Source organism: Odocoileus virginianus, chromosome 23 (assembly GCF_023699985.2).
Source record: "Odocoileus virginianus isolate 20LAN1187 ecotype Illinois chromosome 23, Ovbor_1.2, whole genome shotgun sequence".
Classification (NCBI taxonomy): Eukaryota; Metazoa; Chordata; class Mammalia; order Artiodactyla; family Cervidae; genus Odocoileus; species Odocoileus virginianus.
The window spans coordinates 30,958,520-30,969,787 of NC_069696.1; the positions used below are offsets into that span (position 1 = coordinate 30,958,520).

Sequence of the window (11,268 nt, forward strand, 5' to 3'; positions counted from 1 at the left end):
CAGGTAATGGGCAATAACAAATGTTGTGGACTGTATGGTTAGTAGCAGAGAAGAAAATGAGAAATAGTTTTCACAATGATAGAAACTAAAATTCCAGCCATACTTTAAAGAGCTATTAAACTGTAGTTCCTAGTGCCTTATAAATATGCTTAGTCCTTTGGGGTAGGAAAGGATTTTTATCAGTTCAGTATGAACTTTGCTAAGAGCTCTGTGTATATAAAATTAATTGGTATAATACTATATGTGTAAAAACATTATTGACCTAAGATTCGTATTTGTGATATGTTGAAAAATCACATATACTACAAAGGATCTAGGCTAAACTTCACAGCAATAGTTATAGAATCCTCTTCAGCAAATTATAATGACTTGTCTTTTGGTTCATTAAAATAAATCAATGACTAAAATAAAATTTTTCAGATGCAGTACAGATATTATTTTGCAACTCTATCCTCAGCAACTTTATCTTATTACCATGCTAGTATAAAGGCATTTGAACTAAAAAACTACTCTCTAAAATCTGACCCAATCCTAAGGTTTTTTCTTTTATTACACCGAAACTATACAAATGCTAAAACATTTTATTATCCTGACTTACTTTCCATCTCTTTTGACTATAAAACGTATTATTACAACATGTAGCTCAAAGTATTCAAAATGCTATTTTTTCCTTTATTTTGGCTTTGAATATTTTTTTAAAGTTCAATAAGCTAAAATGCTCAAAAATCCTACGTAGTTTTGCAATGTTAATATTTGTTTCCTTTGTTCCTGTGGCTTATTTGAATGCTGCCCAATCAAATTTGGCTTATTTGGTTGAAGATGCTGCAGTGGGAAGTAGTTCACTGACTGAGAAATACAACACATCTGGCCTCTAGTGCTTGCTCTGGGTAGCTGTGTGACCTTGGGCAGATATCTGATCTCTCTGGGCTTCATTTCTATTTAAAATGCAGGGGGCTGGACAGCTGTTCTCTGAGCTTCCTTCCGGCTCCACTTTCTATGACTTGCAGTTTGGTTGCCATAAAGTCAGCAGAGGGAGCACTTTTTCTACATCTCATAAATTTTGACTATTATTTCAATACCTCTAAGAAATAAAGAGGTTTGTGAACATTATTGAAACTAAATATTGACAATCCTTCACACATTTGGTATCAAATCACAAATCTGATTGTAAACTTGAGAAAAGTCTAGCAATAATTATTTCTCTTACTTGAATTCCATAATAAAGTCCCACAAGAGACTTACTTTATAAAGCTTAAGAAGCTAAAATATACCGATATTAGTGGTACAGTATTTATATGGGACCCAGTGAAAGAGAAACACCAGGCCATATATCAGAGGCTATCTGGTGTCAAAGATGAAAAGGGATACACCCCTCAATCATGAAAGTATTAGAAACTGGGTGTGACATAAACAAACTAGGTGAGTGAGTGGTAGGTTTTTCTTTTGCACTTTCCATGTAAATACACTGGGAACAAGCAAGTAGATACAGCTAGAACCTGGAGGCTTGCAAGACATTTGAAATGTGTGATATCAAGCCAAAGACAAACTTGGGTACTGGAGAACCTAAATGACCTTCATCCCTGTATTCTTAGATATCTTACAACTAATCAAGTGTCCCTTATGCCTTCTTAATTATTAGACGATCTCATAGCGTACATATATTAAAGTTTTTATTCCTTAGTAAGAATTTTAAAATCACAAAATAGCGTGGCGATATTTATTTTCGGTAATAGAATTTATGGAGTGCTGAAAATACTAGAATATAAAGATGATTTCTAGTTTATCTTCACATACTAAACTTTTCTAAACCAGCTGGTTTCTTGCAGACAGTATTTATTTTTTTTTTAATAATTTAAGACAGCATAAGCTTGTACCAAGCATAAGCATTGTAACAAAAGTGCAACTTTTCAGCAAGTCCTCCCCCAAAGATATTTTAACTCAAAATATCATTAGCACGTATTTTCTCCCTACAAAAATAGCATGTCAGACATCATTAATTGGATGTATTAACAACTATGTACATAAGAGCCACCTTGTAGGCTAAGAGTTTAACGTTGTTTAAACACAGCGTTTGAGGCAAACAGTAGCAACGCAGCAGCAAATGCACCAAACGGACTGAACGACCCAGATATTTTCTTCACTCATAGTCAGACTGTTGTGTCTCACCCCTTACATAACATTCAAGTGAGATTTCTCACAGTGCTACCTTGGCAACACACTAAAAATATCTAGACAAGGTCTTGGTTTAAGCCTTATTAAAAAAGCTTTCTTTGTGATTATCTAGTATCTGGTTTGGTCTCCAGAAAATACATAGACTTGGAGATAGGAAGGCCTCACAGGGCTCCATTCCACATGTTTACGGCATTTCCAAAGGAAACTGTCCATGCCTTCCTCCTCCATTTTTGTGAATTAACAGAATATACGATAAATCAGTTTGGACTTTTTAAAGTTCAGTGCACATTCTTTTTTGTTTTAACAGGAAGATGATACAAACTTAGAAACGATGGATTAAATAATGACAGGGTAAGAACAGAGGCACTCAATTCCACATATATATGTATATATATGAAATTAAGATGGGTTAATTGATTCACGGTCAATTTCTCAATAAAGTGCTAGCAAATGTACTGAGAATGACTCTGGCCTTCCTCATCCATCTCCTTCCCTGACTTAGTTCCGACCATGGCCCAACTCCGCATCTCTTTTAAAGGAGTGCAAGTACTAAGTAAGAGACACCACTCAAACCACTTCAGAATGGGTTGCAACGCGAGCGCCTGCACTCTCACCTCTTCCTCTTTGACAAATGCACGCCTTTAAAAAAGCTGAACATTATAAAATACTGAAGAGTAAGTCGAACTCGAAAAGGTCCTCCTTCTGCCTGTGGAAAGCCTCCTAAAGCAGGCAGGACAGCTCTGAGACGCAGGCAGAGACCAGCTACCTGGGGTTCCACGTTACCTTCTCCTACCCTGGTTCAGAGAGCAGACCGTTCTCACTTCCTCGAGAATTCGGTTCTGTATTTTAAAAGAGAATGGAACGTGGCCTAAAAGGCCAAACTTATTATGGGGAGTTCTTCAAAGAAAGAAAAGAATCGGTATCTAGGAGGTTCTTTGACAGCTGTGGGGGCAAAAAGGGATGTAGGTGTGTGAGGATAGCGGGCGGTGAGGGGTGAGCAAAACAGGAACTCCACATGTACACAAAACACCTGTGTTGTGGTGTTGTTTTTTAAAGCCTGTCGTGCATCTCTTACACTTCCTCCCTTAAAAACGTTAAGGGTGTTTTAACTTATTAATATGATTATTCCGCGCGACCCCTGGTCCCCTCTTCAGTGGAGCACGGATTCAGAGGGTTTCCTTTGCTGGCTGCGAGGGATCTTCCTGAGCGGAGCTCTCCGGGTTCCCGGGCTCGCGAGCGCCGGCGAAAGGCAGGTGGGTGCGGCCGTGCGGGTGCGCGGGGTGCAGAGCCCCAGGGGGCGCCACTTCGTGCGGCAGGAGGGTCGCGGCTGCGGCGGCGGCTGCCGCCTTCTCGGGAGGGGGCGACAACACGGAGGACAGGCAGGGGAAGGCGGCGGCGGCGGCGGCGGCCGCGGCGGCAGCAGCGGCGGCGGCCGGAGCGGGGATGCCGGGGTACAGCAGTGGGAACGGGGCGGCGGCCGCCGCCGGGTACAGGTACTTTTCCAGGCCGCTCTTGTCCAGGAAGGGCTGCACGTAGGCGGCGGCCGCCGAAGGCGAGAGGAAGTAGAACGGCAGGCAGAAGGGGGCCGCGGCGGCCGCGGGCTGCGCGAAGGGCGCGCCCCCGCCTCCGCCGAACGCCACCAGCGAGCTGAGCAGGGCGGCGTCGGGTCTCAGCAGCGCGGCCGCGGCGGCCGGGTCGGGCCCCAGGAGCGCGGCCGCCGCCGCCGCCGCGCCGCCCCCCGGGCCGCCGCCGCCGCCGCCGCCGCGGGTATCCAGCCTCATCCTCTTGGGCGCCGGCGAGTCCTCCCCGAGGGGCTCCTGCTTGATGGTGACGCGGCTCGCCCCCGCGCCTTTGCCCTTCTCGCGGTCCGGCCGGGCCTCGGCCTCCCCACCGTAGCCGCTGTCGGTGTCCGTGTCGTTCTCGGCGGCGGCGAGCTCGGCGCTGGGCTGAGTCCGCTGGATGACCGGCACACAGTGGGCGAGGGGCTCCAGCTTCTGCCCCGCGCGCTCCAGGCAGGGGGCGGCCCCGGAGCCGACGGGGGCGGCGGCCGTGGGCGCGCTGGTGCCTTTGCTCAGAGGAACCTGTTGAGTCAACAGCTGCGGGGTGGGCAAGAACTGGGTGGCCACGGCGTGCAAGTGGTTGATCAGCTGGACACACCGCGGCTCCCTGGGCGTCCAGCTCTCAAACCGGGCGAGGTATTGCAAGACTTCTTTGGCGCATGTTTGAAATCCCGAATGGAACGCATCCAAGTCGGACTGAATGGGCGATTTCAGAGATCGCTCCCCTAGGATGAGGAAGGGGTGGGGGGCGGGGGAAGGGAACAGAGGAATGAAGGCAAGAAGAAAAATATCGACGTTGAAACATCTGCTTATCACGTGGGCCCTGCACTGACTAAAGTGATCTCGGTTTTCCCTCTGTATTCGAATGATATTATCCACCGGTTGCCGAGGGGTGGGAGGAGTAGGGGTGGCGGGGGTGGGGTAGGAGGGGGGCGCTCTAGTCCCAGCTGAGAAACCAAAGTGGAGAGGGCGCAACCACCACTTTATATAAAAATTTGATTCCTCCGAATTCTGTTGGAAGCCTCTAGGATGCGTCGGGAAGTGGGCACTTTCCAATGAAGGGGAAATGTAAGCAATTTAACAAATGAAAGTGAGCCCCGGGAAGGAGGTGGAGGTGGGGGAAGAATCCTAACAGTGCTCCTCTGTGGGTTGCCCTGTTTCATCGGGGGTGGGTTGGCCTCCCTAAACTGACTTACCATTCTGTAAAGCAATTATCTTCTGATGTTGCTGCTCCGTTAAGGCCGTCAAAGCTTTTAAGTGTTTCAAAGTTAATTCCAGGACTACCGCTTTCTCCAGGTGCCCCAGAGTCTGCAATGATGCAAAAAAGAAGGGGGCACTTGGTTACTTAAAAACATACATTTGGCTAGACTTGCTCTCCATTCGGCACAGCAACTTAAGCAAATACTTGATAGAAGTACTATTCCTATACTTCTTGAGTTTTCCACCATACAGGTTATAAATGATTTCTTGCCTTCAGTTGTGAACACCTACTCTTGAGTTTGCAGGAAACTCTACACTATAGCACAAGTTGCAAGGCATGTGATATTTACATTTATTCTTATATCTCTTGGGAGAGGAACCAGGCTATTAACACGACCCCTCAGAACAGCAAAGAATAAAAATGTGCATCTTACTGTCAACTTTAGATGTTCAGGCAGTAAGTCTTTCAGCTGAGCAATGCATTCATTAATTCGGTCTCTTCTTTTCTTTTCTATTAATCTGTGCGGTAATTTGTAGGTGTCCTACAAATATGAGAGTCATGGAAGAGAAAAAACGATAAGCTAAATATTCACTTACTGGATATAAAAATACTGCCCCCCCCCCCCAATACTACGTGAGAAACTATGCCCAAGACACCTCTTTCTTCTGGGCTGTTCTGAAATGCAATTTAAATTCAGGTATGATGTTTAATCTCCCCCTGAGAGTATCCAGCAAACCACTTAAAATTCACAGTTGGGGAAGCTCAAAGGCTGGAATATATTTTGAGGGCAGAGCTTCCCTTTGAAATCAATGGCCCTAATTAACTACCCAGGCAGGTTATGGGGAACATCGGAAACTACACTTACCTTGCTATCGTCTCGCTTCATGCTCCTTTTGGGCTTACACATATACAAAGAGGGATAATCCAGTCTGCAAAACAGAAATCAGCATCAGGCACCCATTCGGGGAGGGGCTCTGCCCTCGCCCGCTTCATACCACTTTCTGGAGGAGAAAAAAAAAAAAAAAAATCAAACTGAAGCCTAGACAGATATTCGCAAGGGTGCGTGCACCTTACCCTATAAAATCTCTATGTTCCAGTAACTGTCTCTCTTGCAAATGAGGAATTCCTTCGTCCATGTTCAACCGCTGTCCGTTTCCTCTGTTTCGATTTTTGGGGTTTATAATCTGTGGGACGGTAGCTTTGGGAGATCTTGGGGGATCTGTAGGTCTCCAGTCTCTCTCTTTCTCTCTCTCTCCCTCTTCAGTGCAGTGTTGAAAGTGTGAAGCAGTTGGTCCCCCCCCCCTTCCCGCCGCGCTTGCTCTCTCGCACACACGCACACACACGCACGCACACTCGCGCCGGCCCCACTGCGCTGGGAGTTTGCTCTCACTCCGGGCAGTGTTTGGCCACAGGGCACGCGCGTCGCCGGCCAGACCAGCACCCAGCTCACGTGCGGAACGTACCATCCGCGGTCCAGCCCGGAGGGGGGCGGGGGAGGAGGGGCCGGGCCGGGAGGGGGCGCAGGGAGCGGGCTGCGAGGGGAGGCGACCGGCGGGAGGGGGGCGGGGACACCTGATCAGGGCCACCGGAAAGGCAAAACAACTCCTGCCAAGCTCTTCATCTTCCCGAGGGCGGTGCAGTCAGCTGGGGAGTGGGAGGGGGCGCTTGGGGTGCGGGGCCGCCGGGGCTTCCTCGCCTCGGAAGTGCGACTCCCTCCACCCGTCCGTCATGACGGTTCAGGAACGTGAACGTGGCTCTTTGCCTTTCCACCGACTGTGCTGTTGGTTTGGACCAGAGAAAGGAAAGAGAAACAGAATTCGCGGTGGGTCAGCTTCAGTCCCAGAGGACAATTTGGAAACTTGTTTGCGCACCGCTGGGCGGCCTGGGTGGGGGGGAACCCCTTATAGCCCTGATTGGAGGTTGTCCCGAAAAGGGACAGTTTGAAATCCGCTCCCTGAAGGATATAAGATAAATGCAACTGGAGCCACTAGGGCAGAATGTCGCAACCCCAGTGTCTTTCGGCCACACGGTGTCCCTGGGCCACCCAAACTTCCCGCAGCCGCCGGAATTGCGGTGCCACTAGTCACAGCCGCAGATGACGACGTTCGGGGCCTCAGGCGCTCCCGGAGGGACGCGGCGGGGAGGGAGGGGAGAGGATGGGGTGGCAAGAGAGGGGCGACGGCGGAGAAGCAATGCAGCAGTATCGTTCACGGGCTCAACTCCGCCGCCCCCCGCGTCTCGGGTGGCGCTGCGTGCTTTCCCCGCCCCCTCCCCCCGCGTGTGATAAGCGACGCCGGGAGTGTGCAGAGCCCACGTTTACTACCGCTGGCACCTCCAAAGCCTCCCTCCTTAATCCTGTCTCCAACGGGTACCAGCACAGGGCCAGCAACGTGATCCGACCTGCCGCGGCTGCCACATCACTGCGCGGGGAACCCGTGCGCGCGCGCGCTCGCCCTGCAGCCGCGGCGCCCGGCGCGGGGAAAGCACAGGCGAGCGGAGCAGGGCTACCTTTCCCTAGAGCCATCCCGGGAGCATGACTCACTGCTAGTGAGAGTTACCCGGAGGTGCCCGCATTTGCGCAGCGGAGGGCCAGGGACCTTGGAGACCAAGCGTGGGGAAGAGCCTTCTGCGGGACCCCCAGGTCTCTGGCCCCGCTGCCGCCACTCGCGTCTGCAAGGGCAAGGATGGAGAGAAGATATGTTAATCTGTATCAAGTAGATCGGTTTCAAACCCAACGTCTTTCCTTCCTGCATTCTCCCGGGTGATTCCCGAAACATTCGTTATTGCCAGTGGCACGTGAATCAAGGGGCGAAGTACGCCGAAATGCACGCGCACCCGGGCGCAGCAGGGACCGGGGCCGTCGCTACGTGTCCCCCGGCCCACCCCGCCGAGCGCGGGTTCCGGGGACGAGTCTGGGTCGCGGGAAGCGGCAGCCGGGAGGAGGTCACGTGTCTGCGGGAGTCGCGTCTCCTCTCCGCCTCCGGGAACCGCCGGGGCTGCGGCCGTGTTGCTGCAGTCTCCCGGGTCCTGGGCGGAGACGCGCCGCGTCTGGCTTCGTGACTCCGGCGGCGGCGGCGGCGGCCCAGGTTCACCCCGGCGTGAGCAGACGCTCGCGGCCCGTCCACTCCGTTTGCCCAGAGGGCCCTCTAAGGTCTCTTGACTTCCTCCAAGAGGGAGGCGTATTTTGCACCAAACAGGCAATTTAATCATGATAATACTTTAAAAGTATTTGTTAAATACTGATCGTATTTTTTTATACTTAGAGCCAGCCTCTCGTTTCCAAGTGATTGAGTGATTAATTCCCTTTGGTGGGAAGGACAAATGGTAGGTCTAAAAGCGGCATACCCCTGCGGCACTGTATCGTTTTGTCCTCTTGTTCTAAATAAACCCCCCTCTCCCCGCTCAAGAAAAAGAAGGGAGGGCGAGGAATATTTCAACGTGAATAATTTTAAAAGAAGAAATACCACCACCCCTTATAGGTTTCTGACTGTTTGTAGAAGGAATAGGGTGTAAATATTTGCTCTAGAGCTAATTTTTCAGTTGAAAAGGATGGTTGGAGTATTTAGGGAAAACGTAGTGAAGCCTGCGTCTTGGCCTTAAGGGTAGAGCGGACCAGACGCAAGGCAGACGCCGACCAGGACAAACCTTAGGGAGCTAGTCCGGGGCAGACTCTAAGGCAACAGGAAGAATTGGGAAGGAACTCTGGCCGATCAGAGGTGTGTTACTTTTGGATGTAAACTTCCCCTAATTCAAAGACAGAGGCCTTGCTGAAAAATGAAGCCTTCCTGTCACCACTTTCATCTCCCTCTCTTCCCTGTCTCTTCTGTTCCAACATTTCTGTTTTCTCTTTCACTCCCTTCTTTTTCTGATAGCTCAGGCTCTAAGTGGGGTCCTTTTTCATTTTTGGTCTCTTTTGTTACTCTCATTCCTCCATTTCTTCCTTTTTCATGCTCACCTTTTTGCTCTTGTTTCCTTTTTACTTCTTTTTTTCCCCCTCACCTTGTATTTTTCTCTTCTTACCTTTCCCCTCATTAAATGTTTGCTTTACTCTTTCCCTATAATTTTTGCTGTCTTATTTCCTTTTTGTCTTTTAAAATTTCTCACCTCACTCTTCTTGCTTTTTCACTCCCCTTAAACTTAAATCCTGCTCCTTTTCTTTCACAGACTTTTGCCTATTGGAACATCAGGCATCATTTAATGTCTCTGAATGTCACTTTGCTGCAAGGAGGGTGTAACAATAGCTACAAATATATAGCGCTTACAGTTAGAGTACTGGGCACCATTCTAAAGGGCTTGTAATGTAGTAACTCATGTAAGGTAGATAGTATTATTGTCTCCACTTCTCAGATGAGAAAACAGACCCATAGGGAGATAAAATATGCTCATGGTGCCAGAGCTAGGATTTAAGCACAGACATTGGGCTCCAATGTCTGCGTCCTTCACTGTTACCCCTGGATGTGAACAGTAAGGACAAGATCTAAATGTTAACTAGTGGTTTCAAGGATATTTCTTAATTTACATTAAGAGGGAGGGTGCACATTTGTTATTGTTGTGTGTGTGTAGCAGAGAGATGGGAAAGGGAGAGACATTAGTATTGGAGCCCATGGTAGAGAAAGTAAAAGTTATGAAAAAAAAAAGGGAAGGGTGGCAGTCTTTAATCAGTAAGTGATTTCATTGGCATCTAGCCCCAAACGTATTGATTTAAACCCAAATATCTTAATTAATTGTTGTAATTTGTTATAATTTCATACCGATGGACAGAGGAGAAGTACAGTTTAGAAAAAGGCTAATTGTGTCCAGCTGTATACTTCAGCTGAGCAAACTAAGCCAAACTCTAATGTGATATCTCAGGTTAGTGATAGGGACTTACCTGTGGTGAGGTTAGAAAAGGAAAACTCCCCTAACAAAGGAACAGAGGACTAGAATGCCGTCTTTGGATATGTTTAAAAATAGGTTGAGTCTTATCTTTTTAGGAAGGTTTAATACTGTCCTGCTGAAAGCCAAGAAGCTACAAGATGAGCTCAAAGCCCCTTTGAGCCTATAATTAAAGAGTTTTGTGCTGCTTTGCTTTCAATTAAAAATACCCATCTTTCTCCTTTTAATGGTGGAAGGAGGGGGTGCTGCTGCTATTGCTTTTTTTGGTTAAGTAGGGAAATCACTTAAAATAATTTGGGACTCTAATTAGAGAGAACACTACTGCAGGTCCCACCCCTCTCCCATCACCCCGGCCTAATTATTCTAAGCCCAACACTCATTATGGTCACCTTGTGACTTTGGAAGGTCCTATGGTGTTTGCATGGAGAAGGCAATGGCAACCCACTCCAGTACTCTTGCCTGGAAAATCCCATGGACGGAGAAGCCTGGTGGGCTGCAGTCCATGGGGTCGCTAAGAGTTGGACACGACTGAGTAACTTCATTTTCACTTTTCACTTTTATGCATTGGAGAAGTGTTCTCGTCTGGAGAATCCCAGGGACAGGGGAGCCTGGTGAGCTGCCATCTCTGGGGTCCCACAGAGTTGGACACGACTGAAGCGACTTAGCAGCAGCAGCAGCATGGTGTTTGCAAAGTCAAATTTCCAACAGAAAGTGAACTCTCCAGAGAGGGTTAGAGTTTCCATGGAGAAGAGGTGTCCTATCTTTTCAGGATTCTGCAAGCTTTGCCAACCTCCTGGAGCAGTGACTGGGACAACCTACCCCTGCATCTCTAATGGCCTTTAAGGCCCCAGATCTGCCCAGGGGTGTGGAGCCTCCTGCCTGTCCTGCCGTAGAGGTGCACCATCACGTGTGCAGAGGCCTTTCTTAATCACCTCTCTTGTGGGTAGTGGACAAGAATTTGGTCATTCTATATCATTTTACATCAAAAAAAAACCTTCATGAATCAGTTTAAGAAAAGAGAAAAAGTTTAGGGTTGATGCTAAAATCAAAGTGGAGACCACGGGGGCCATGGACGAGAGGGAGATGATAGATCAGGGATGTGTGAAGCCCCTGGGAACTCCTCCTCTGGGCATACACACTGCTCTCAGGGGAGAAAGGTTAGTGTTGTCAGGCACATCACAGGAAGAAGATACAGCACCTCACAGGAGCATCTTAGGAGGAAAAACCCCACTGCTATTCACCAGAAGCCAAATATGACTTCACATCATTGATAACGCTCTTTGCTGAAGGCACCAGGTTTAAGATCCCAGAATAGAAGGCTGGGTTTTCTAGTTGCATCTTCAGCAGTTAGCACAAGTGTCTCTGTTTAATTCGTAAAAGAACTTCAGTCTTTCTGTAGGCTACAAATTAATGTCTTTGTGGTTGTAAACATACACATGAATCACATTTTGTATGTGCAGC

At 48.4% G+C, this 11,268-nt stretch overlaps 1 protein-coding gene across 1 annotated transcript; it reads right to left on the minus strand.

Moving 5' to 3' along the window:
- Positions 1-1,648: 1,648 nt before the first annotated feature.
- On the minus strand, positions 1,649-7,100 carry BHLHE41 (basic helix-loop-helix family member e41). The gene is made up of 5 exons (XM_020911734.2): positions 6,007-7,100; positions 5,798-5,861; positions 5,366-5,473; positions 4,928-5,039; positions 1,649-4,456 (listed from the first exon to the last, which is right to left on the minus strand). The coding sequence occupies exons 1-5, from the start codon at positions 6,396-6,398 to the stop codon at positions 3,339-3,341; spliced, it is 1,794 nt and encodes a 597-aa protein (XP_020767393.2). The 5' UTR covers positions 6,399-7,100; the 3' UTR covers positions 1,649-3,338.
- Between the last annotated feature and the right edge of the window lie 4,168 nt (positions 7,101-11,268).

Bases quoted from the DNA above. Each gene is read 5' to 3' on its own strand.
- BHLHE41 (XM_020911734.2), bottom strand. From the start codon at position 6,398: ATGGTACGTTCCGCACGTGAGCTGGGTGCTGGTCTGGCCGGCGACGCG. The intron at 5,474-5,797 runs GTAAGTGTAGTT...TCATATTTGTAG, and splicing joins TGAAGCGAGACGATAGCAAG to GACACCTACAAATTACCGCA. The intron at 4,457-4,927 runs GTAAGTCAGTTT...TCCTCATCCTAG, and splicing joins GATAATTGCTTTACAGAATG to GGGAGCGATCTCTGAAATCG.